General features: G+C 33.1%; 3 protein-coding genes and 1 pseudogene across 4 annotated transcripts; all 4 read right to left on the bottom strand.

The window, feature by feature from the left end:
* Positions 1 to 822: 822 nt before the first annotated feature.
* LOC104710661 (peroxidase 31 pseudogene) lies at positions 823 to 2,083 on the bottom strand (annotated as a pseudogene). Its single transcript, XR_015566533.1, has one exon. The product of XR_015566533.1 is annotated as a peroxidase 31 pseudogene (transcript).
* A 324-nt stretch (positions 2,084 to 2,407) lies between these two features.
* Positions 2,408 to 3,394, bottom strand: LOC147937853 (uncharacterized). The gene is made up of 2 exons (XM_087465304.1): positions 3,373 to 3,394; positions 2,408 to 3,264 (listed from the first exon to the last, which is right to left on the bottom strand). Exons 1-2 carry the CDS (start codon positions 3,392 to 3,394, stop codon positions 2,408 to 2,410), a joined length of 879 nt encoding a protein of 292 aa, XP_087321430.1.
* Positions 3,395 to 7,766: 4,372 nt separating this feature from the next.
* On the bottom strand, positions 7,767 to 8,605 carry LOC104715075 (uncharacterized). The gene is made up of 6 exons (XM_010432527.1): positions 8,542 to 8,605; positions 8,394 to 8,425; positions 8,273 to 8,305; positions 8,146 to 8,178; positions 7,962 to 8,057; positions 7,767 to 7,862 (listed from the first exon to the last, which is right to left on the bottom strand). The coding sequence occupies exons 1-6, from the start codon at positions 8,603 to 8,605 to the stop codon at positions 7,767 to 7,769; spliced, it is 354 nt and encodes a 117-aa protein (XP_010430829.1).
* An 854-nt stretch (positions 8,606 to 9,459) lies between these two features.
* LOC104710660 (xyloglucan glycosyltransferase 4) lies at positions 9,460 to 13,296 on the bottom strand. The gene is made up of 4 exons (XM_087466529.1): positions 12,288 to 13,296; positions 11,892 to 12,200; positions 10,394 to 10,798; positions 9,460 to 10,301 (listed from the first exon to the last, which is right to left on the bottom strand). Exons 1-4 carry the CDS (start codon positions 12,921 to 12,923, stop codon positions 9,630 to 9,632), a joined length of 2,022 nt encoding a protein of 673 aa, XP_087322655.1. The 5' UTR covers positions 12,924 to 13,296; the 3' UTR covers positions 9,460 to 9,629.
* Positions 13,297 to 26,354: the final 13,058 nt, after the last annotated feature.

The raw sequence follows: 26,354 nt of genomic DNA, 5'->3' as shown, positions 1-26,354 counted from the left end.
AGTATATATTGAATTGTGCTTTTTGTTGTGATTTTTGCTTGTGGCCCTTATAATGCTCTTTGTGCTTGTTATTTTGATTCTTGTATTCACCTTTGTGATCGATTTAAGTAAAACATGTTAGCAAACTTAATAGTTTGACTTGATGTCCAAAAAATCTCAGTCAATGAAAGTTGATGTTTTAAAAGACCGACAACAGGGTTCATGGTTAAAATGGCCTAAATTTGATAGTTCATGGTTTAAATGGCTTCAATTTAAAAGTTATGGTTTAAATGACATTTTTTGAATCAACACGACGTCGTTTTGTCATTAACCGAGAGTGGTTAACGGCAGAGTAACATCTGTTAGTTGCTCGGTTATCAGATTTAACGTCATGTCTTTTTTGCTTTGGTTAACGAACTTAATGTTTAAAAGAGCTAGTCAACGAAAATTGATGTTTTAAATGATCTACCATAAAGTTTATAGTTTAAATGACCAAAATTTGAAAGTTCATCCGGGTCTAAATGACATTTTCCCATACTGAATTCCTAAGTGATCTATTTTTTTTCTCTTTTTGCAGTGTTAAGAAAAAATTGGTTTATCAGACTAGAGATGAGAATAGAGTTGATGAACTTAAAGTCTAAACCTTCTAACACTTAGCTTTCGGGTGACCATTAAATCACAACACCTAACATATTAATTATCAATCAGCCACTAATGAATCATTACCAAACTCAAACTAACAACTACTTCAGCTTTGTTTACTCTCACTGAACCGTAATCAAATTATGAACCGCGTGATCTTCACAAAGGTTATTAGTTTTTGACTTTGTACCAAGAGCCATCTTTGATTAGAACAATCATTCATAAAGATTATATGTGTTTACATTACAGGAAGAAAAAAAAAAAAACATATGAGCAAATTACTCAGAAGATTCACAATCCCTCAAGTCTCACATTTTTTTCTTTTGGTCCCAAATATAATCCGTAAAAAATAAAAATATAAAAATAAACATAAACTCAATTAATGGCATCGCACCTTCTTCGGATCTCTCCTCTTCGACCAGTCTTGACACCAAAAAGACTCAACTTCTGCATAGCTCTAGCAAAATCTTTGAAAAAACGATCTTGATCCTTAGCATAAAGATCAACAAAAGGTCGGGTTCTCGGGTCAGAATATAACCCATGATCCGATTCAAGTAACCCAAGACCCTTTGGTATATTCTGATAATACATATTATCAAACTTATTAGGAGTCATAATATCATTAAAGACTGAAATAGTCGGATCTTTAGGGTAATTAGCACAAGCTTTCTTCAAAGCCACCGCAAATCTCGGGTTATACCCGGTGTTATTAAGACCAACCCGACCCGCAAACTCTTTACAATGTGAAAACCCGATTGAATGAGCACCACTCAGAGCAACCATTTCTTGAACACTGAAGCCTTTGGATTCAAACTGGTGAATGAGTTTAGAGATTGGTGAAGAAGGAAGAGGAAGAAGATCGTTTAAAAGAGAAGATTTAGAGGTTCTTGAATCACGACGGCCGAGGTAAACGTCGTAGTAAGGACCACCGACGGTTATTAAAAGGTCACGTGTTGCGACAGAGATGATGTCGGAGCAAGAAACAGTGTTGGGACAAGCGAGTTCGAGAGCTGTTTTGGCTCGGACAATGACGTCGAATCCGTCTCCGGGGAGCGAGAGGTTGATGGATGAGTCACGTTCAGCTGTGTTGAATGGCGTTGAGGAGATTAGGACGGAGGCGTCGCAGCCGTTTGTGATCTGTTTGTTTGTGATTGTGTCTCGGACTATGTCGAGGAATCTTGGGCATGTTTTTGAGTAGAAGTTTGTGGTTAAGCGAGATTGAGCTGTGAAGAAGAAGAGGAAGAGGAGGAAGAGAGATTTGAGTGATGAAGCCATTGTTGTAGCAGAAGAGAGAGAGAGAGAGAGAGAGAGAGAAGATGAGGTTATAATGGAGAGAGTGGGAGGGAGAGTGGAGGTGACGCGCCGATGTACGGTCCACACCACTCACGGGGATGTGTGTAAAGTCAAAACTTGGGGTGAAGGTGTGTGGAGGATTTGGTTTAACATTGTTTATAAATTTTAGTAAGATGGATAACAAAAGTTTTAGTCACAGTTAATTAACGAGAAATGACTTTGATGCGAAATGCTCAAAAAGATAAAATTGAAGGGCATTTATAAAAATTGTATAACATATCGAAATATCACGTAAAATGGTATGTTAGTTTTTTTTTGATCATCGGAATTGCATTAAAAAAGAAGGTTCAACAGTACAAAAACAAAGTAAGAACAGACAAAATCCGTTCACTCTTAAACAAAATAATCATGGAGATCAACTCATTCAAACCAAATAGGACAAGCTAAGCACTGTTGTCCCTCCTAATCTGCTCCTGAAGTCAAGCTGGACCTCTTAGGGATAGATAAGAGAGTTCAGTCGTCCATCTCGAGTGACACTCCCGGAAATTTCCCGAGCCACTCTATTGGACTTTGGGACAGCTACATGAAACGAGACATCCTGCATATGACGTAGCACCTCGGAGATTCTGTGAAGAACTGATCGATACCTAGGCCACTCCATAGGTTTCTCTAATGCTTTAATGGCTGCCCCACAGTCTGACCAAATCTCACAAGACCAAATGTGTAGGATCTGTAAATTTTCCAAACACCAGAGAATACACTGCAGCTCAGCAGAGATACGATTCACCGTTGGCAAAAAAGCATGTCTATAATGGAATAACACGTTGCCCTCGTGGTTCCTCAAAATCGAAGCACCCCCCGAGTAAACGTGATCGTTTATCCAGGAAGCATTCAAATTACATTTGAGTTTACCATGAGCCGGCTTAGTCCATCTTTTCGGAACCAGAAACCGATTTCCTTGCTTCGCTCCCTGGTGTTCCTGTTCTTGCAATCGATTTTGACGTATCCACTCCTCAGCATCTGTCAACGCACCAGCAAGAACAAACCGGTGATCAAAATCTTTTCCAGCTAGCACAGTCCCATTGCGTATTTTCCATATCTCCCATAATATCCAGGGTATAGCCTCACGCCAACTTTGTTGTACGTCACCCCTTGTCATTATATCAAAAACGTACTCAATATTAGCAGAAATCGAGTCTGAGAAACCCTGTGCCGGCAAAGGCACTGACGATGTAGACCAAACTTGAGCCGCAAAAATGCATCTAAAGAGAACATGTGACACAGTTTCCTCTGCAACATGACACACTTTACAAATTGGGCTAATATTTAACCGATGAGCCCTCAGGCAATCTGCAATAGCCAGAGCACCCGATAGAGCTCACCATAGGAACATCCTGATAATTAAATAGTATGTTATCATATGCGAATAACTTGTTAGTTTGATGATGATCATCTAACATGTTGTAGATGTCAATGTCATTACTTATGAGTTATGACTTATGACTATGAGTAATGAAAGGTGGAGGTTTCACATTATTGAGGTAAAAGATAACATTTGTCCAAAAGAAAAAAAAAAAAAAAAAAAAAAAAAAAAAAGAAGAAAGAAAGAGGTAAAAGATAACATAAGAAAAGGTTCGGAAAAGAAGTTACGAAAAACAGAAATTGCTAATGTGTAGTGAAACAATTACATTAATGAAATGATATGCATGTGTTATGTTCAATTATTCGTGTAGAGAAAAATTAATGAAGCAGAGAAATTGACGGACATTACGTAGTTCACATGCAGCTAAACTAATTTTTTTTTGTATGTGTTATTTGCTCTCTCATCCACGCGGAAAAGACAGTGAAGCAGCAATATCTACAAAGTCTCTCATGGATTCTATTCGATTACTTAATTTTTACGTGGCGATTCGGTAATATAGCATTATATGATATGGATGGGTTTATTTTATTCTTTATGGTTTAAATTTAATTTTACATGTATGTATGTCGTATGACTATTAAGGAATACAAATTATATATTCCTTAATAATGACACTTTGGAAAACCTCTTTCAAAACCTAAAAGAAAGGTCACACTTAGTTATAATCCATAATCTAACAATAATCAAGTGATACTATATGTTGTCATAAATAATAATAGGACACGCATTACGTGTTTAATGTTTACAGTAAAATTCAGAACTGTTATGAGTTTTGGTTATAGTACATAACACTCTATTAAGATAATTTATTTTCAGATTTTCAAACCATTCAGGACACTTCGTGTTGTAAACAAAAACGTTATACTTATATAAAAGTATTTTGCATGATTATACAATTTGTACCGTTAGTTGAAATAATAAAGTATATGATTACTTTACCAATGAAAAAATTATGATAATGGAATGGTCCCCTAAATCATCTTAAACAGCACTGAGTTCAAGAAACCTTGTTTGGGCTGTGTTAATGGTAATCCAAATATCTATGTGATGATTCTATATAATAATCACCGCATTAACATTTTTAGAATGTATTTGTGATTCTATAATTTTTGTATAATGTCGGTGCTGAATGATAATAAATAGGCGTCTTGGGGTTTGGTTAACAATTGTTATTTTGTGTTTGTAATACCCAAATGGAAGTAGAAATAACAGCAAAATACAACTGGAATGGTCCAAAATATCCTATGATATCGACAGTCAAGAAAATCCAAATATGTTTCTGTCTTTTCTTTTGTCCATCTAATTTATACAAATATGTATTAATAAAAATGAAAAAATACACTTTGAAAATAACGAAATGATTTGTTTATGCTAAATACTGAAGATATTATTATGTTGATAAACTTATACCGACCACGTTTGTTTCTTCGTTGTATAACATATTCAAATTTGCAATATGAAATTAAATATCTATTTTTACTTTGTTGTATGAACATATGAATTTGACTATATTCAAAATAGTTTCTTTATTGGCCCAATGGCCATTTACTTCCCCTTAAAGAGAGAGAGACACAACACAAGATGCGAACCTAGGTTTGCAGAGACGGCAACAACGAAAGTGGAGTACAACTGAGTCTTGACCCAACAGTTCCTCAACAAAAGAAATATTTTAGAAATATGTGATTACATATTCCTCTTTTTCACATATGTTATTTTAACTCTATTTTTTTTTTTGGGTCATAATTGGAAGCATATAAGAATATTATCTGAAACTATAATATACATATTAAAAATATAATTTATAGATACTGTTGCTAAAATCATTTATACAAAACCCAGGTACTTTATTAGTTATATGAAATTAGAAATTTGGATTTATATTATCTCTGTTACTACATTTATTTCTTCAGATATTAGTACAGCATTAACTGTCACATTTAAAAAAATGGTTATGATGTTAATCTTGATGATTATGATAAGGTGGTGATGATGATGGATTAATATATAGGTGATGTGATGAAGATATACGAATATGGTTTTGAATTTATGATGTTGTGATGATGAGAGGGCGTGAAATCATCATGGTTATGAATGTATGGATGATATGATGATGTAATGATGGTAGATACATTCTTAACTGTTGCAGACGTAATTTGTTGATTGTAGAATACTAGAATCCTACATGATGCATGTAGTTTGATTATAAGAAAACACGTTATTTAGTAGATACAGTTGTGATTCTTGTGAAGCATGTGATTTAGTGGACCCGCATTGTGTACATTGTATTGAACTATGCCGTCAAAATTGTAAAAAGCGTTGACTACATACCCCATTTAAAAGAAAAGAAAAAAGAATCTTAAAGTATAAATCATTAAAACCAACTTTCATATTGGTCGAGTTTTAATGGGTGTTAAGTGTTTACATAAAATGATAAAATTGTATACGATGGTCGATGGTATTTAATTAATCACAGATGACTACAAGTCCACGGAGATTGGGGTTCATCAATTTTCAAACAGAATTTCAACGATCCTAGTGTCATGAATATTTTAACGATTTAATGGTTGTTATTATGATCTCCTCATGCTGATCTCCGGGTCGACTTACAAATTCTTTACCAGATTCATGCTTCGGTATGTCTTTCATGCTTCAGCTCATTCTATTTGCCATGAACTGAACTGTTGAAGGCATGGTGTCACTTCGAGTCTTCGACACCTCCAGAGAAGCTTGTTAAGCTCATTGATCGGCTAGTCCGTAGTCCGTACACAACAAATAAACCTCCAAGTTCAAGGGTGGGATGCAAATTTGGTTTCGTTCTAGAGATTTGACAACCTTTCAGAGAATCTCAAACAAAAGTTATGCTTTGCTTCAAGGTTTTTTTATTCAAGTTTTTTTTGGATAATTGTCTTTTAAAAAAACTTTTACGGTTTTACGTAATGATACATACTAGATTTTAACCCGCGGTACACCGCGGACATATAATTTTTATTATAATTTATATTTATTTTGTATCTATTTGTTAAATATTTGATGTTTTGTAAATAGAGACATAACTAAATTTTTTGATTGTTGTGTGGATAAATGTTTATATTTTGTTTTTAACCCGCAATAAACTTCATGACAATTTGTTTGTTATATTTAGTTTGTTTTGTTTAGTGTTTGAGATTCTATTTTGATTTTTAGTTATTATAACAAAAAATAAAGGATCTAAATACATAATAAGTAATTTATATGCTGTAATTAAGTCATATTTTTCCTAATGATTTAATTATTTTACACAATCTTAGTTAAATTAATTTGATTTTATGTCAAATATTCTAATATTAGTAGTGTTGATAAATAATTAAATAAGGAATTAATCCGTGTTAACACAAATTTAATAATATTTTATTAATTCCAATATGTCTTCTTTATAACTCATCTATTATATAGTATTGTAAACTTTTTTAATTTTACATATTCGTAATAATTAAAATTTTTATTAAGTTTATATATGTTAATTATAATATTTAAATAAATGTCAATCGAAGTTTTTCTTCGTTAAGAATCAAAGCTCACAGGTTTTGGAAAATAAAATAGGAATCAAATTTTTGTTTTCTTTGTTTGCGAAGGATTCAGATATAGAATATTTTCAAAACACAACAGAATGTATGGATAAATATATGATAGTTTATATTTCCATATTGATTGCTGTTATTTATTTAGTTGGAATGAAATGTAAAATATTTATGAAACAAAATCTGTAGTAATGTTAGTTTTGGAAAAATTTTAGGAGTTAATGTTGTAAATAATTTTTTAAATAAACAAAATTAAAAGGGCATAACACAAAATGTATTTCAAAATTGTTAATATAGATATTGTAAACAAGGTTTTTCTCTGGTTGAAATAAATTTATATTCATTAAAAAAAAAATTAGGGTCAAATGACATTAACTAAAAATTTCTGAATGGGTTTTGACGTCTCATCAAAAAAAATTTGGCCCGAATGTGATCTATGTCTTTTTGTTAACTGAATTACAGTATATCATTTTTTTAGGTTTTAACTTTTAAGTATGAATTTCTGATATCCATTCACTCATTAAATTTCTGATAAATAAAATATATTTTTATTTAAATAAATTCAGTATGGAAAATAATTTAGGATCTCTTGCGCATTAACAAAAAGATAAAAAAAACTGTGGTAGCATATATAAAAAATGTTGTACCTCTTCTCAATATTTTGTATTTGAGTACAATATGATAGATGTTACTTGATGAAGAAACATGCATGTAATATCATTGTCCCATTTATGATCAAATCCTGTTATACTCATCTTGGGGCATTACAAACTGGAGCCCCAAGAGTATAGAGATAGAGAATAAGAAATCAATCAATTCACTGATCATTCATAACAACTCTAAAAAAACTCATCAAAGGACTAATAATTTAGTCAGATAATTTCTTCTGATTGTGTCCTTGCTTTCCACAAATCACTGCAACACTTCTCTTTAGTTACTTTCAACTCAGAGATTTGAGTTGTAGACAACTGAAACATAAGAAGACATAATAGATCAAACCAAATCTATTGTCCTTTCAAAATCAAACAAACAAATAAATGTTAGATACACCAGTTACTTGATTTTACCTTCACAAGATGGTCCAACTTCTTTTCCATTTCTCTATACTTAGCCTCAAATTTTTGTTCGATTTCTCTATACTTAGCCATTTGAGCATTAGAAGGCTGAAACATGATAAGGCATTACATATACACCATAACTATTTTGATGTCTTTTCAAAATCAAACATGATAAGGCAATTCTTGCTTTTACCTCTTTGAAGGACTCCATCTGAACCTTAACTGTCTGAAACATGAGAAATTCAAGTAGACACATTTAAAAAAGAAAATCAAAACCTTTGAATCCTTTCAAAATCATAACAACGTTTATTGCTTTTTACCTCTTTCAAGGATTCCAACTGATTCTTAAGCGTCTGAAATACATGAGAAGTTCAATCAACCATTATCGCGTCTTTACAAAAGCTAAAGATCACTATTGTTATTTGGGATCAATGTGCTTACCTGATGATCTGACTTAGAGAATAAAGCAGCATCTGAAGGAAAGACAATAATACAAATTGATCAAGCTTACTATCCCAAAAAAGAAAAGCAAAACAACAGCCTACAATCAGAAACTAAACAATGATCCTGATCCTTTACAGCGACTTACGAGTGTAGAATCCAAGACCAAATATGAACAGTGATGTTTTCCCCATACAGTTCAAGATTCCCATGATGTTCCTGATGTACTGACCTAAAAACAAAATCGAACATAAAGACTTGGACAAAGAAAACTAAAACAAACAGAGAAACTGCGAGCGTTAACAAAAAACTGAGCAGACCTATAAATCCTGTGCGAGATTGATTTTGAGACCACAAGCAATAATGTTTCTAATCTTGGTCTTCTTGGCCAAACGGCTGAATATATTACACAAACAATACTAGGTTTTTTGCCTTCCAGAGCAAGCAAAAAAAAGAGGAAAAATGACAAAATAAAAATTTAAAAATAATACCAAACTTTTAAATTTTTTGCAAAAGAATATAAAGTTTTCTCATTAATAAAATTAATTCCCAAATTTGTAAGATATTGCCAAAAAAGAAAAAAAAAAGTATCACTTTAACTTGGCATTGTAAAAAACAGACGCTAAAACAAAAGCATGTAATACCCTCCCAGTCCCATACTGAACAAATTCTAACACTCAAATTTCACCAGTAATTCCCTAAACTCACAATCAAAATCGTGCGGTTACACTCATTACTTGAGCTCTATAGCTCTGTTTTGACAGAAGATGTGACAATATTATAAGTTGTAACCGGCCAACAACTCCAACAAGATTTGTAACCAATATATGGAAAACATAAACACAAACAGTTTTAATACAAAGTAAACTTTCATAGGGAAGAAGTGGTTTGTATATTGATAACGTAGGAGTATAACAAAACCTTACAATACTGTTGAACATAATCAAAACAGAGTTTGGTAAATTCGACGGGCTCTACTTTTATATTGAAATTAGAAGAATCCAACCGACTCTTGATACAATAACATCTAAGAGCTATGATTTTCACAACAGTGAAGCCAAAATCATGTAACAATTCGTTTCAATTCATTTATCTGAAACTGGACATTATAAGTTCTTGAAAATTATGTATAAAACCCACATATAATAAAGGGAAAAGAATAAAAAAAACAAACAAAAAAATAGCCAATATAAACGGTATTTGTTTCCTTCTTCTCTGTCTTGATTTACTGTGCGTCTAGCTGATCTGTTCTCCGATCAAATCCAACCCTACAACCAAGAAAGACAGCCCCTGAAACAGCAAGAAGTAGAAGTGAAGACCGTGTGCCGATAGAAAGCTCCTCGCAGCTGCGGTTAGCAGCAAGAACGCAAGCCCCAACTCTTTCTTGAACACCATGTTCGTCTTCCTCTTGTTCTTGGGCCTCATTAGCCCTCCAAGGCCCTTCTTTGCGGTTTCTTGCCCTGCAAGATTGGTCTCTTGTTCCTTAATTTTGCTCAGAAGCTCCAAGCCGGACTCTGAGTTTCTCCTATGCAACTTCTCTTCCTTTTCAGCAAACGCTAGCAAGTCGGATTCCGATGATCTCCCAGTTTTCTTTGTCACAACCCACTCGTAAGCCGATCCGAACTGGAATAGCCCAGAGATCATGGCGTTGAACTTGGTTATAGACATTGTGTTTTCGAAAAGGAGGTAAGGGACTAAGAAAGGGAAAGATTTAGGCGACGGGAGAATGTTGAGAAGCGAAATGAAGATAGGAACGTAACAGATGATCCACAAGGGTAGCTCGGCTTCAGGGATGAACATAGTCAATGGAAGGATGATGCAAAAGAGAGTGAATGAGTAAAAGGGTAGAATCAGCTTCCTTAGAAGAAAGAAAAGGAAGATCAAATTCGCCTTCTTCCAAACCGATATCTGCAGTTACAAAAACAAACAATTGAGTATATGTATTTGATGTTTTGACTGCAATAAACTACTAATCACTAGTTGTAGGAATCAAATGTTACCTTTGATTTGATAATTGAAGGAAGGCATAACCGGAACAGCTGCATAGGACCAGAATGCCAACGGTGTTGTTGCTTCTTGTAAGCTTCATAAGACTCAGGCAACTCACAAGTAACTTCAACGTCATTGAGGTAAATGAACTTCCATCCGTTAAGATGCGCTCTAACCGCGATATCCATATCTTCCACGGTCGTTCTCTCAAGCCATCCGCCAGATTCTTCCAGTGCCTTGATTCTCCAAACTCCTGCGGTTCCGTTGAAACCGAAGAAGTTGAGAAACACACCGTTCACTTGCTGTTCTACTTCAAAGTGGAAACATAAGTTGATGTTTTGTAGCCTTGTGAGGAGATTCTCGTCTTTGTTTACAAATGACCACCTTGCTTGGACTAGTCCTAGCTCTGGATTACCCTGCAAAACAAACAACACAACATTCTCTTTTATAACTCTCTTCTTCTAAATCAAATCTTGCTTTTTCAAACAAAATCAGAATCTTGAACATTTCAAAAACGTTTTCCATAAAAAGATATACTTTTGTATCTAAAAAATTTAAATTTTGAGAGATATCACTATTCAAAATCGGCGTCTCTATCACTTGGATATCAACTCCAACAACCCACATGAAAAAATAAGATATGCTATTTAGGTAGGGTACAAAATATTAAAAATAAATTTAAAATTTTTTATTTTCACAGTAGAATTCGTTCTCTTTTAGATGATTTTTAAAGCTTTTTTTTCTTTCTAAAATAGATGATTTTCTCATGATCCATGCAAAATTAATTATGTTTTTATTGGTTTTAATAATTTATATTATGCAAATTTTATAGGTTGAATTTTGTTGAATTCTGTGAAAATAGTTTAATAAATGATGTTTTCGTTTAGAAATAAACAAAAATTAAATGATTATTTAATCTGTGTGCACAACTCTAGAAGATCATCTAAAGAATAAAGATATGCAAACATAAAAACAGAGGAACAATTAAAACCCAATCAAACCTAATTCAAGGTTAGCTTTTTTTTAACCGGGAATTCAAGGATAAAATAAAAATTCAAGGTTCGCTATTAGATTTACTCTGAAGAATTTGTTGGGCTGGAAAAAAAATCAACGAAAGAAAGTCATGATTTAGTAATTTTATATTTGTCGGTTACTTTGATTTCATACATGATACATGTAACAACTTGGATTTTTATAACATAAAACCAAAAAAAAAAAAACTTAGATTTACCTAAAAAAAATATAGAAATTTGTCGGTTACTTAGAACATGACCCACTTGATAAAAAAAAGGAAAGGAAAAAAAAAAAGACAACTGTCGGTGATGAGTATAATTGAAAAAATATTTTCTAACTATAAAAATAAAAAGTGTTTTCTTACCAAAAAAAATAGTAATAAAAAGTGTTAAAAAGAACAAATCTTTTTCACTGAATTTTCTCTAAAACATCATCGTAAATTACGAAAACTGAAGAAAAAAGTTTCCTTTTTTTAGATAGAATGTGTTTTGTTACCTTGAAATGAGGAACAGTCCTCTTGAGGAAATCAGGATTAGGTGTGAAATCTGCGTCAAAGATTGTCACAAACTCGTAATCTTTAACGTAGTCACAAGTCATGGCTGATTTCAAATTCCCAGCTTTGTAGCCAGTTCTGATCAACCTATGCCTGTAAATTATGTTTACGCCTTTCTCGGCCCATACCGATACTTCCTCCTTGATCAAAAGCTGTAAATTCGGGTCATCCGAATCGTCTAGAACTTGAATTAAGATCCTATCCTTTGGCCAATCAAGTTGTGAAGCTGCTCCTATTGATTGTTCATACACCTAACAATAACAACGCAAGACTAATCACTTAACAAAACTCAAAACAGAGTGACAAAACAGGGCAAAAACAGAGTATTTGTAGTTTACCTCTCGTTCGTTGCACATTGGGATCTGAATAAGAACCATTGGGAAATTGGATGGGTCTTCCAAATCGACAGATTCGTCTTTGAGCTTAGGTTCGATCTTTTTAAATTTGATCCAGAAGCAACCGAGACAGAGGACTAACCGATCAAGAGACTGGATCAAGAAGAGGACAGTGCAGAATCTTGATAGAGTGATGACAAGGGGAGCGATGTAATCGGATCGAAACGAGAGCCAAGCCATGTAAGACCATTCGACGAGTCCGTAAACCTCCCAAGACGGTCGGTTAATGAGATCAAGATTCCATTTCTTGTAGTGAGCGACGATTTCTATGGACAAGGCAACTATGGAGATAACAAGACAAGCTTTGATGAATCTGTACATCTGTTTCCCTCTGCTTTTTGGATCTTCTTCTTCGTTTACGTTCTTCGCGGAAAAGGCGATACGTTTCTTGACGGAAGCGACGAGCCACGAGAGACACGAGATGACTCTGTGAGCTTTGAGGAGGAGGAACCATGAGAATTGTTTCGGACTGATTGATTTACGCTTGTCCGGGAATGAGGATGGATCTGAGCCGTTGATCTCTAGTAAAGAGAAGTTGTCTGGCTTCTCCATTGTCACTGCTACTGAATTTGGAGCCATGAATGAAGAAGAAGAAAAGAACAGAGAGAGAGAGAGAAGAGAGGGAGAAGAATAAAAACAGAGTCGTCACTGTTTCATTAAATTTTCCATAAAAACTGGATCGTTTGTGTTTTGTTACACAGACAAAACAGTGATCTGATCAAATCAGATACGTTAGTTCAGCTGTGTAACTGAAACTTGTGATTGAGAGAGAGAGGGAGAGAGACGAGGATCATGTGCTGAAGTGAACAACTAGTAAATAAAGAGGAGAAGAAGAAGAAGAAGAGAGTCCTCGTTTCTTTGAATTTTCCTATATTTTGGTTTTTTTTTTTAAATGGAAAAGGTTAGATTTTAAAAAAATTTAGTTTCTTGTTTGAAAAGTCTAATTTTTATTAGTGGATCTATTTGCCAGCGTGTATAACTAAATAAAGAAAATATTATTTATTACTTTACTTAATTACATGATGTTACTTGGAAATATGATATTCGCGGATCAATACAATATTTATTTAAGATTGTTATATAATAAATGATTCGAGTAAATAACTAATTTGCAAACCTACAATAAAATAAATGAATAAATGATTACGTCTTGTATGTATTTTGTTCCGGGATTAACTTTTACAAATGACTAATTTATAATGATTAAAATTAGATTTTTGGATCAAATATAGTTAATTTAGAAGGATTTTGAATTGAATTGGCCAAAGTAGAAAAATTTGATAAAAATGTTTCTCCACCAACTACAAAATCTTAATTTAGTTTATTTACTTTTTTTTGTGGGCAACATATTATTAACCAGCCTCCAAAATTAATTTTAAAAAATAGTAACCGATTTTTTTGACCATATATCCTAATCAGTCCTGATGGTTTTGGGCAATGACGATTTGGTTAAAAGTTACTTTGTAAAGCAAAGCCGCGTCTAATGATTTGATGAAGTAGGAGAGATTTTTTTAGTTACCTATCTACCCATAAAAATCGAAATACTTTACTAAAAAAAGTTAAAGAAAAAAATGATCTTAATATGTCCAGTCATAGAACTGTGTATATACATGCATGTGTATGAATTAAAGAAAATAAATAAATAGATGATTCCAAGAAAAGGCCAAGAATCAATTTGAATGATTGGTAAAGGAATTGGGAGGATGACAACTTGGTCCAGCGAAGACCAAAATAAACTTATTTAAAATGTAATTAGAGATCAACTTTTTACTAAATTATAGTAGTATACTTTTTAACTCAAAGTAATGGACTATGTAGTCGCTTCACTATCTAAACAACTTTTTATTTCATCTTGTTTGCTAATTTCAAAGTGTTACAAGTATTATCCACTTACTGTAACCCATTGACCGGGACAGTTTACATACGTATATGAGAAATTCTTTTTTTTAACCTAAAATAGTGAAAACATAATTTCAAGATAAATGTATATATGATTCGTCGGTTCAAATTTTTCTTAGGACAAAACCGTATTAACCTGTTGTGATTTTGGATCTAAGCGAATATACGGGTCCATGTCCAAAAAATTTTAGTTATTAAAAAATAAAATAAATTACAACAGTAATATATTTGATGGTTTCGACAGTGTATCAACGTGTAAAAGGGGTAAGTCAACTATGAACCCGATCTATGTATTAAGTATTAACTATTGAAACCCAAAACATATGAACACAAGCTGTGTATTAAAATTCTAAAACAACCAAAATCATTTGAAAGTACAACACTCAGAAAAAGACAGTAACCGTAACCGGCGGTGAGAGAAGAGAAACACATGGGAAGTTTCTGTTTTACGAATGTAAATATTATTATATTTTCTTTACATATTCTATAATATCTTATATTACAAGATTATTTATATTATACTTTAATTTTTGTTTTTTGACGGCAGCTATTAATTAATTTGAAATAAAACGGTGGATAAATGTTGAATTTAACTGGTTTGACTTAAGAAGAGAATATTCATAACATATGATTACACTGTACAGGACAGCTATACAAATGATCAGGCCCAAGTGTTTTTTACCATTTGCGTTTTTATTTGCTTTTGACATAACTTTATGATGCTTTTGTAATTAGGTGTTATATATTGACCAGTTTTAATTAGCAGTTGATCATCAAAAACGTGTTTGAGCTGATAAATGGGTAATTTACAGACTAGAATCCAATTAGTAACGTAAACTCTACAAGTTTCTTCTTTTAGCTTCCTAGCTGTAAACTAAAATGTTAATCTGTTACAAAATAATAAAACACTATAAAAAGAAGATACACGAAAATTATATAAAAAATCCGAGAATAATGTTTTTAGTAACTTTTTTTTATATTGTTTTGTGATTGATAGTTATCGTAAAATCGTGATTTTGAATATCTAATACGAATATGTTCAGGCACCATTTATAAAATTACCAACAAGATTAAGAGTTACTCATTTTATAGCATTATAAAGCTACTCAATTGTATCTGCTTTTAGCAAACAAATTTTATGGAGTTTTTTTTTTTTTTTTTTTTGACAATGAGTATGAGTTTTCTTGCTGATAGGGATTCCTCCCACTTAGCATTTATTAGGTTTCAATTTCTTATTTTCGTGGCCAACAAATAAAATTTTGAATTGTATCTGTGTTATGTTATAGTATATAATTAGTTAGCGAAACCATATGCATATTTTATATGTATGTCATTAATAGAGGCACATGCTTTTTCATCAGCACAGTCTCACTGAAGTAAGGTCTACCACATGAGACGGCCAAGTAATTTGTATCTTTTTGCTCACAATCGTAAATTCATTTTAAATAAATATATCGCTTATATAATAAATATATTTGTCAATAATTCAATAAACGATATACAGTGACTCTTCTATGATTTTTCAGATGCAATCGGTGAGGTTTTCTATTTAACTCATTGAATTCATTATTCTTCATCGTAAAAACAATTTTGTTTATACTTGATTGGTCAATATCAATCAATATGAGTCATATAACATTAATATTTTAACTGCTTAGAAGTCAAATGATAGTCTTTTAATTTATCTTTTTTTTCGTTGCCATTTATATACACAAGTACACGCACATATATGGAAAGTCTTGAACATCCCTATGAACCCTATGGACATATTTATCTTTGGGTAAGTTATCTTCGAAACTTCATAATGTGATAAAGTTTTTCAAAAAGGTAGTGGGATCCAAAAACAAGAGATTTAAGAGCCAGTATGTCCCTTTTTGGTCTTAATTGGGACTTGAGAGTTGTATATATGAATCCTGATACCACGCCATATAAATAGGTGAACTATTATGTAATAACTCACGTTTTGGGTTATATATTTAGGCAAACATTTATATAAATTTTGATCGACGTTAATTAAAATAGTCTCTTATATATGAATATCAAAATCGGCTTTTATTATATATTTATATTGATCTGTCACGATTTCGTAAATGGAAAATAAAAAACTGGCAAAATAACAGAAGTGACTAGTAATTTTGGAGCTAAAAGAAACATACGGGCCATTGGGAATTCACGTAGCTGTATGTGAGTGTGTCCTAGCAACCAAGCAAATGCAATTTTTAGGAGATATTGAAGAGATAAGCCAAAGTGAACATGGGACATGTCTTCAACTCTTAAGCCAATGTTTTTAGTTTTTGTGGATTTTTTTGGGCACTGACACATGTGAGATTGTACTATACACATGTGGTATGGCCTCTCTGGCCATGATTGTATAATTATAATGTGTACATACTTTAAAAAAAAATAGATTTCTAGTCATCTAGTTGAGTTTTTTTTTCTCCTTACTTGATTCTGATAATTGGGCCTATAGATTTCATAATAAAATCCCCAGGGTTCTCATAATCTAGCTATTATACCATATATATCATAATAATTGGATCTGCATTTATGGTCAGATTTGCAATATAATCATCTACTTAATCAATGTTTGATATTGAGTAATTTTCTTGCTAAATCAAAGAGGGTTTATTAGTATAAACGGTCATCAGTAACAAATGAAAAAATAAAAATCTTGTTATCTTTGATCAAACTCAACTCTTAGTTAACTCTTGTTGTATAACCATTGATGAAAGATGATAGCAGATTTCAATATGGTACTCAGAAACTATATCACAAAAAATACACAAACTGAGAACCGACAGACTATTTGCAATTGCAACCACGAAAATCACACCTTGAAATTGTTATTTTGTTTGCAATGACATTAATAAACCACGTCGTAATCAAAATACAGGACCTCCAAAGTTATTTGGTCCAAAATGGAAAAAAAAATCTAAAAAATCCAATTTTCAGCTACAGAAACAAATGAATGTGAAGAAGATGATAGTGATATATTTATGAACTTTATTTTATTTTATTGGTATAAACTCCGAAGATATGTTGGATGAATTACTCGATTGATACCAATAGTTAAATAACTTAAAACATTATATTTTTTTATAAGATTATAATAGATTCGGAAAGATTTTGAATTCGCAGAAAAACGTATAAAATGTCAAGCCATTCAAATTTAGAGCCATGCTACTTGCAATACAAAGTTCTGATGATAAAGATAAAGAAAATATTTTCTTAAAACTAGTTTACAAACAGAACTTCATAACCTAAAAACTACTCATGCAATACTCTCACCCCATCCACATTTATAATTCGCAACATTTGTCAGGGAAAACAAAGTGATAAATTTTTTACGTTCAAGATTTTTTGTTTCTTTTTATTGCGAACCGGATTTAAATTATTGTTTTTCCATGTTATATGTCTACTCATATGATATCCATTGAGTAAATTATTGTATATATAATAAGCAAACAGTATTCTAGTTAGCAAACAGTGAATACTTATTAATCCCAAAAAGGAAACATGATATGGATTTGACACAGTTAAGATTAATAAAATTTGGTCCAATTTAAATAGAGCCTACATAATTAATAAAAAGCATACACTTATCTTTTGTATTTTTCAGATGAATAGTAATTAGAAATTATTGAATTTTCATATCGTCTCCTCACGTATCTCAAGATTAACAAATTGTATATAGACTTCAAGGGTGCAAAACTATTTTTCCGACCAAAATAAACTAGTTCACTAACTTCAAATAAGTATTACCGTAGAACAAAATGGTCAACAGAAATTGAGATTTGACGATGTAGTACTTACAATTTACGTGTTTGGAAGTGGTCATTTATAGAACCTAATATATATAATACTAGATTAGGACCCGTGCTAGAGCACGGATTGAAATTCATTTTATTTATATTATAATTTTAGAATAAAATATAATTCTAAAGATCATGATTAATGCTAGATTAGGACTTTAAAAACTTTTAAAATCAATCATATAAATTATATTTTATTCGAAAATTATAATATAAATAAAATGAATTTTAACCCGTGCTCTAACACGGTCCTAATCTAGCATTAATGTTTAATTTTTAATTTCTGAATACGATCTCGAAGATCACGATTAATCTTGTTAAATTAGCGAGATTTGATTATTTTTTATGATTGAGAGTATATTTTTATCCCTTTAATAATTTTTTTATTGATGTGGTTTATCAATAAAATATGTGAAAAATAAAATAGTAATATTGTGATTCTAGATATTTGGAACCATATACGTGATCTTCCGAAATAAAGTTTGAAATATCCATGAACTATCAATTTGGAATAACCCGTTTAAGATTTTCTGTTACAATTAAGATTTTATTTGTTACAATTAATATATGGATTAATTTATAATATATGTATAACTTATTTGTAACCATTTATTAAAATTATAAAATCTACCAAAACAATGTTGTGTACTTCTGTTTTATTATAAAGGGTATTATGTTTTGTTTTTTTAAATCCGGATAATAAGTATGAATTTGCAGAAACACGTATAAATATTTTTTCTATCCCATCAATCATATCCATCCAAATTCATATTTTAGAGGCGATGGAATTTTTTGACTATCCACGTTCATAATTCATAACATTCACTTAGATGTAATAATCTGAGCTAGTGATCCAATTTTTGACGTTCAAGATTTCATTTTGCTTTTCTTGTCTTTTGGATTTAAAATATAAATTCTCCATGTTATATGATATGCATTGAGTAGATTATATACTTTATATATAATAAACAAACAGTCTTTAGCTAGTAAACATTGAATACCTAGTAAACGCAAAACGAAAACACGATACGGTGATACCATCATATTTTTACCTATTTTTACTGTGTTTTTATAAGTTTTTTTAATGAGACTTAAAGTGCTATAATATTTTATGGTTTTAAAGCGATTTATAGTTTTTAGGGAAAAAACACAAAATGCAAAAGAAAAAGAGTTTTAAAATAGTTTCATAATTCGTACCATCAAAAGTTTGACATTTGTTGGAGGCCTTACCGAACACCAAATAACTTATTCTTGTAGTTCATGGAAAATTAGAAAAGTCAGAATCCGCCTCAAAGTAGAGTCAACACAAACCGACTATCCAAATGTTAATATTCTTTGAACCCCCTTAATTTATTTGAACATACTGTTATGCATTCTCTTATGATTTCATTCATATGTTAGGTTGCTAACTTGCTAGATTCAATTTTCATATACCATTAGGGTTCTCTAACTAAATTGTTTATTGCTTAATGGATTACTTGTAACTGACCCAAGGGATAGATACGCTAACCGCACAAACCTTTATACCCATGACTAGTTTAGAAGATGGCAGATGCGTCATTTCCTTCTACAGTTGAGTAACAAAATATTGTAGGTTTAAGATTGTCGAGTTTGCTAACCCCAAGTCTATTGTGTGCAAAAATAGCGTACGGGTTCTAGAATTCTTCATATGAAATTGTTAAATTTAATCACTTGATTTATTATTTTGGTATGAGTTCTAGAAATATAACTTAAGTCCGTACAAGGTTTTAAAGAGAGAATATCATTTAGACTCACTTTTGTGGAAAGTCTTACACACACATCTACTTTTTTTCCTTCCAATACTTTTCTGGGTGTTTTGTAAAGTTTACAACAAATTTGGAACAATTTTGCCCTTGTATCTCTTTTGTTGGATAAATAATGAGCTTTTTTTTTGGATCCATGGTCCCTCTTTTTTTTTTTTTTTAATTTTTATTATCAATAAATTATATATATTTTTATACAAAAGATTATGATTACATTTTTTCTATGTTTTAAGATATATTTTATCTGATATTAATAAGTTATATGTTATCCATTTTTATCTGAACATTTGAAGTTATAATTTAATGTTTTAGAGTTTTATAATTTAGAATTTAGGTTTTAGGAGTTATGTGGATTTAATGTTAATATTTTGGGTTTATGGTTTAGAAGTTAGGGTTTAAGACTTAGATTAGGGTTTAGGATACAACGACAACATCAAATCTATATATTCATGGTCATGTGGATACCAATAAAATTTGTGGGTTTTAGAGATTTAGTATTTATGATACAACGACAACATCAAATCCATATATTCATGGTCATGTGGATACCAATAGAAGTTGTGGGTTCTAGAGATCTAGGATTTATGATACAACGACAATATCAAATCCATATATTCGTGGTCATGTGATACCAATAGAATTTGTGGGTTCTAGATATTTAAGGTTTAGGATACAACAACAACATCAAATCTATATATTCATGGTCATGTGGATACCAAGCGAATTTGCGGGTTTTAGAGATTTAGGGTTTAGGATACAGCAACAACATCAAATCTATATTTCCGTGATCATGTGGACACCAATAGAATTTGTGGATAATGATAACAGATCAAAGTTTCTTAAAACTTCACCAAATGGATAACTACTTGTGAATGCAATATTTTATTAATTCATTATGCATCTAATTTAAGTTTAAAGTATGTGGACAAACAAGTCTATTTCATAGTGAAAATTTAGTTAAATAAATTTATTAATTTCTAAAATATTTAATTAATTTAGTTTGGACTTAGAAATTATTGATTTGACTATGAACACTAATTCAATTGTATTTGATTTAGATTAGACTCATAATTTTTTTTTTTTTTTTTGTGGAAAGTAAAAGTTTCGAAAGATGCAAAAAATATTTATTTACAAGTTAAACTTAAAACATAGTAATTACAATGAAAAACAAATGTTCAAGAAAAAGAATATTCAAAGAAAATAAAAATAGAGAGAGAAATGAGAAGGAAAAATAAAAAGTAAAAGTAAAAATAAAATAATTAATTGCAAAAAGAAAGAGAAAAATGGGAAGGAAAGAGAAAAAGTAAAGTTAAAGAGAGTTAGAGTTTAGTTAGGGGGTATGTTGTAATTTTACAAATAGAAAGTATATGTGTAGCAAGAAGTGGGTGTGAGTTTGATTAAAGTTGGGAAAAGTGGGTGTGAGTGCTATTTTCTCGGTTTTAAATTCTCCCAGGTGCCTTTATCGAGGAGAGATGAGGAAGTCTTTTAACTGTACCTCACCTAACGCTCATCACCAATACGAACCATTACTACCATTTATCCGCTGGTGAAACCCCTTTTTCGAATGGCTATTATCAACATCTTCAAGCAAACCTGCTTTGTTTCGATCCCAACAACTTCTTCCTCCTGTCCTTTGTGCCCTATACCTATAAAAACCTTGTTATAACCTTGTAACTTCCCTTGCCTCTTTGGTCTCTGATACCCCGACTGTGTATTGTTGTTTTCTCTAAACCCGACTCCTGAAATGTCAAACCGTATACCATATCATCTTAAAGGGAATGGAATCAAAAGAGGGTTCTCCCCCCTCCATGGAAGCGAATCAGAGCCCATCACCTAGATACGACAGATCTAATCCAAAACTACTTGACCCTTATAGGGTGACTTACTAAAATCCAGTAAGGCAAAGACTGTGGGTTTTGTTTCCTTTCCTTATCAGCCGTTCGAATCTAAGAGGCAAAATCTCGGGGTCAGATCTAGGACAAGGTTGCTTGCAGTTCAAGTTTGACTTGAAAGATGATCTTAACCAAGTTCTGGCCAACAAACCGTACCACTTTGACTAGTGGATGTTCCTTCTGCAAAAATGGGAACTAGTTATCTCCCCCTCCTTCCCTTCCATGATTACTTTCTAGATAGAGATCCAAGGGATTCCAAAGCACTACTGGAAGCTAGAAACGCTGCAATCCATCGGTGAAGCTCTAGGAGGGATTTTGGACTGGGAAATCTCATCTCCCTCTATCCAAATTAAAGTTGTTCTGAATGGTATGGAACTTATCACCAAAGAAACTATAGCTAAGTTCCAAGATAATATACCTAGAGTATAAAAACCTGAAGAATCATTAATTACATTGCTTAAGACTTTCCCACGAGAAAACATATTGCCTAGGTTTAAAATCCCCTGAAGAGGTACCCTTGCCTCCTTTAAACCAACCTCCACCATTGCCTACTCAAAAGGTAGTTTAGAGGAATTACTAGACCCCCTAAGATAATTTTCTACCGTCAAGAAATCAATCTCAAGCTTCAAAAATAAACTACTCCCTCACTCAATTCATAACCCAAGGAAGAGAAACTCGGATAACGTGGAGGTTAGATCATGTTCTTACTCTGAGTCAAGATTTCTCCCTCGCGACCAGAGAGATCTCAGGGATAGACTCCATAAGCTATGTTCATGATACTAGGATTTTTGTGTGTCTATCCTAGCAGGTTCAATTAACCTTATGTAGTTGTAGTACTTAAGGTATCAATCCAAAAGGGATGTTGCTAGCAATCATGATGCAATCAATGTATCACAAGTCAAGCCAATTCAAAGAATGGGTTTATATCTAACAATCCTAGAATGATCAGAATGCAAAACGAATATGAACTACAAAACTAGAAACGAAAATGCATGACAAGAAGTAAACATGAGTAAAAACAAAAACGATTCTAAGCATGAACTAAACAGCACGAACCGAAACAGTCTCAGGAATGCAGTAACAATCAAAAAGATAGAAATCCTAAGGATGGGAGTAACTGATGTCAGCGGAGTCTCCTAGTCTACAGAGTGTTTAACATCCACAAGCAAACTATCCCTAGACAATGAACATCATGACTTAGCTAATCCAATCTCTTGGCAGAAGTTACTCAGACTCAACCACTTCCAAACCTAGCTCTCGCTAGAGAAACATGGTCGAGCGGCCATGACTAATCAGTTCATTCATGTCAACGAACACCCTATACAACTAATCTCTTAGGCTAGGAATGTAAGTCTCTGGCATTAGTTGGTCAGACATTTCATCAAACACCTTTTGGGTGTGGAAATGTCTAAGATCTAGTTCCAATTGATCAGAGAGAAACTAGTATTTCTAACTCTAGTCCATAAAGGAATCATACGAATCTAAACTTAAACACCCTCCACCTAATCTATCCCATCCTCAAGAACTCTAACACTACTCGGATCTAGAAATCATTATCAAGGATACAAACTCAGAAAACATTGAATCAAGCATCATCAGATAGATTAAAATGAGATGAACAACTTTGTAGAAGAAATCAAATGCAAAAACTGAATAAATTCAAAGATATCTGATTACAAAGTCTCAAAACATTTTAGATAGCTAGATAAACCTTAAGGAAAAAACGAGATGTCTGAGTAAAAACTTAACAAAATGTAATTATAGTAAAACATGGAAATCCCTAAAACATAAAGCGACAGGATAGAGCGTCGGTTCAGGAATCGGGTTGGCTAAGTCGGAGCATCTTTCTACCTGACGTGTGCGATCGAGTTGGTGCGCGTCGGGTCAAGCTGTGTCGAGTGGAGTGGCGTCGAATCGAGCTGGGTCGAGTGGAGTGGCGTCGACTCGAGCTGGGTGTATATGCATCCACTAAAATAGTGATAACTCTTGAACCACATCTCCGATTGGCTTGAAATAAACGGCATAGGAAAGATAACTCAATTCCCTACAATTTTGATGAAGACGTTGAAAGCTGAATCCCAAAGAAAAAATTCGACTCGATCAAAGACGTGGAAGGTTGGGTCGCTAGGTAGTGTAGGTCGAGTCGCATGACGTCCATTCCGAGCATGCTTGGTCGAGTCGCATGTCTCAGCCTCCATTTTGTTCCAACAGTCTGGACATCTCCTAAACACCTGAAATACTCCAAAATGCACAATGTATGCAAAGATGATGCATGAACTACCTAAACATGCAAAGTGTAGAAGAGACTAGATGCATGAATAAAACATGTTACATGTTAAGGAGAGACAAAATATAGACATATCAGTTCACCACGAAGAGAATCCTCTAACCGTGATATGAGCTCATCCCACCAGTGGGGAAGGACCAAGGATCCTCGTTCTTCTGCTCCCCCTTCCCGTAACCTTCAATGGATAGAGAAACCATAAATTTCAGCAAGTCTAAACGATAAATCCTCAGTTTCCTCGAGAGCAGGACACCCACCTCTAGAAAGAAACATTCCAAGCCTTGATCCCCCAACTCCTCTACCAATACTAGAAAGAGATCAGATTATGGAGGACATGAGAGAGGTTACTATCCAATATATCTCTTGCCCCGATCCCGCTAAGAGTGCTGCAAGACATATGAGAGTCATGCAAAGTGAATCTGAGAACCTAATAGAAAATACAGCTAACCGCATTCTGGCAGCTAACCTAGCGGCAATCTCCAGTCCCAACCCTCTAGTACAAGAGAACCGAGAAAAAGGAAAAAATGATTCCCTCCCCATCTGATGATGTCTTAGTGCTCGTAAAAGATTTGGAGGGACCCAGTAAGAGAGGAAGGGGAAGACCGCCTACACATAAACAAGCACAAAAATTATTAGGGGCCAAATAAAAAAAGAGAAATTATGCGCAAGGTTCCCCAAAGAAACCCGCTGACACTCGTGACTCGTGTAAGTGACAAACCTGGATCCTCCAAGGCAAACCAGAAAAAAGCTTCCATTAGCGGTTAGTACTCAAACTTCCATTGCTCAAACTCAAAACCTTGAACAACCACGAGGACAAAGTCAGTCTAAAAACTCTTGTCACCAACTAGCTTTGTTTAGAACACCAAGAATTTCTCTAATTCCTCCAGGCTAAAGGATGAAGGCAAATTTTCAGAATCCGCGAACCCCTCTTCTTTAAGAATGGTGAGTTGGAATCGTTGTAGGTTGTGGAACCCCATGACATTCTACAGAATCAAAGAATTGAGAAAGAAAATTTTTTTCTGCCCTGTTGTTCCTCATAGAAACAAAAAAATTGTTTACAAACAATGTCGTCCAAACACTCTAATGGCTTTACTATCCTTCTCACCACTTAGTTCCCCCCTCTTCTCCAGGGGCAAGTGGTCTAGCCATTTTCTGGAAAAAAAATATAGAGGTGAAGATTATTAGTTCATGTAATCATTACATAGACATAGAAATTAAGGCAAAAGGTAAATATTTCTTTCCTACCTTCCTGTATGGTGAACCGGATAGATCAATGCACCTGGAAGCATGGACCAACCTTCAAAATCAATACAACTCCATATCAGCTCCATGGATTATAACTGGTGATTTCAGTGATATTATTCATAGTTCTGAAAAAGTGGGAGGTCCTCCAAGACCAGAATTCTCGGATGTGAGAACGTTTATGTCTACTTGTGATCTCTATGATCTAAAACATACCAATAAGTGCTATCCTATAGAGGTAAAAGACATACTCACCTAGTCCGATGCAGACTTGATCGTGTGATGGCTAACTGCGAATGGATTATTGCATACCCCTCTGGACGTAGTGAGTATTTAAGATTTGAAGGTTCCGATCATCGCCTCCTTGTCACCTCCTTTGATCCAAAAAAGAAAAGAAGGCAGGAAATTTTCAGATATGATAGGAGACTCAAAGATAATCAAGAGATAAAATCTATTGTTTCAGGTGTTTTGAATTCAAATCTGGAGGCAATTGTTAATCAAAGAAAAAAGGCGTGCATAGACGCCATAATTTTATGGAGCAAAGATCAACAGTTGAACAGTCAAGCTGAAATTCTCACTTTAAAAAACCAATTGGAAAAAGCAATAACTGATCATTTATTGATCACTTATTGATCACTTAAATAAAAGCATGGTTTTGGCTTATGAAAGGGAAGAGGCTTTGTGGAAACAACAGAGTCGCATTCTATTGCTAGCTTTAGGGGATATAAATACTGGTTTCTTTCATGCTGCAACAAAAGGGAGAAGGACCATCAATACCATTTCTATTATTGAATCTAAAGGTGGCAATCCAGTTTATGAAGACAACGAAATTGTTGGTTCCATTTCCGAGTATTTCCAACATATATTCACATCCCAACATGGTAATAGATAAGCTATTGTAGAAGCCGAACTTTCACCATGTATCACGAAGAAAATGAATGAGAAACTCATCAAGCTGCCTTCAATCATCAAAATCAAAAGTGTTTGCTTCTCAATCCATGCTGACAAGGCCCCAGGACCAAACGAATTCTCAGCAAGCTTCTTTTAATCTAACTGGGAAGTGGTGTGGACTAGAATCCAAGCTTTCTTCATCACAA

This window comes from Camelina sativa, chromosome 9, assembly GCF_030686135.1.
Source record: "Camelina sativa cultivar CO46 ecotype springtype chromosome 9, ASM3068613v1".
Taxonomy (NCBI): Eukaryota; Viridiplantae; Streptophyta; class Magnoliopsida; order Brassicales; family Brassicaceae; genus Camelina; species Camelina sativa.
The sequence above is the reverse complement of the archived record's forward strand: the minus strand, read 5'-3'. Positions and strand labels throughout refer to the sequence as shown.

What these genes read in the sequence shown, in the direction of transcription:
- LOC147937853 (XM_087465304.1), bottom strand. Translation starts at nt 3,394, where the DNA reads ATGACATTGACATCTACAACAT. An exon ending in GACATTGACATCTACAACAT is followed by an intron (nt 3,265 to 3,372) that starts GTTAGATGATCA and finishes TGGCTATTGCAG; the next exon opens with ATTGCCTGAGGGCTCATCGG.
- LOC104715075 (XM_010432527.1), bottom strand. Translation starts at nt 8,605, where the DNA reads ATGGGAATCTTGAACTGTATGGGGAAAACATCACTGTTCATATTTGGT. An exon ending in TGGTCTTGGATTCTACACTC is followed by an intron (nt 8,426 to 8,541) that starts GTAAGTCGCTGT and finishes TCTTTCCTTCAG; the next exon opens with ATGCTGCTTTATTCTCTAAG. An exon ending in AGTTGGACCATCTTGTGAAG is followed by an intron (nt 7,863 to 7,961) that starts GTAAAATCAAGT and finishes CTTATGTTTCAG; the next exon opens with TTGTCTACAACTCAAATCTC.
- LOC104710660 (XM_087466529.1), bottom strand. Translation starts at nt 12,923, where the DNA reads ATGGCTCCAAATTCAGTAGCAGTGACAATGGAGAAGCCAGACAACTTC. An exon ending in GGACTGTTCCTCATTTCAAG is followed by an intron (nt 10,799 to 11,891) that starts GTAACAAAACAC and finishes TTTGTTTTGCAG; the next exon opens with GGTAATCCAGAGCTAGGACT. An exon ending in CTTCAATTATCAAATCAAAG is followed by an intron (nt 10,302 to 10,393) that starts GTAACATTTGAT and finishes TTGTAACTGCAG; the next exon opens with ATATCGGTTTGGAAGAAGGC.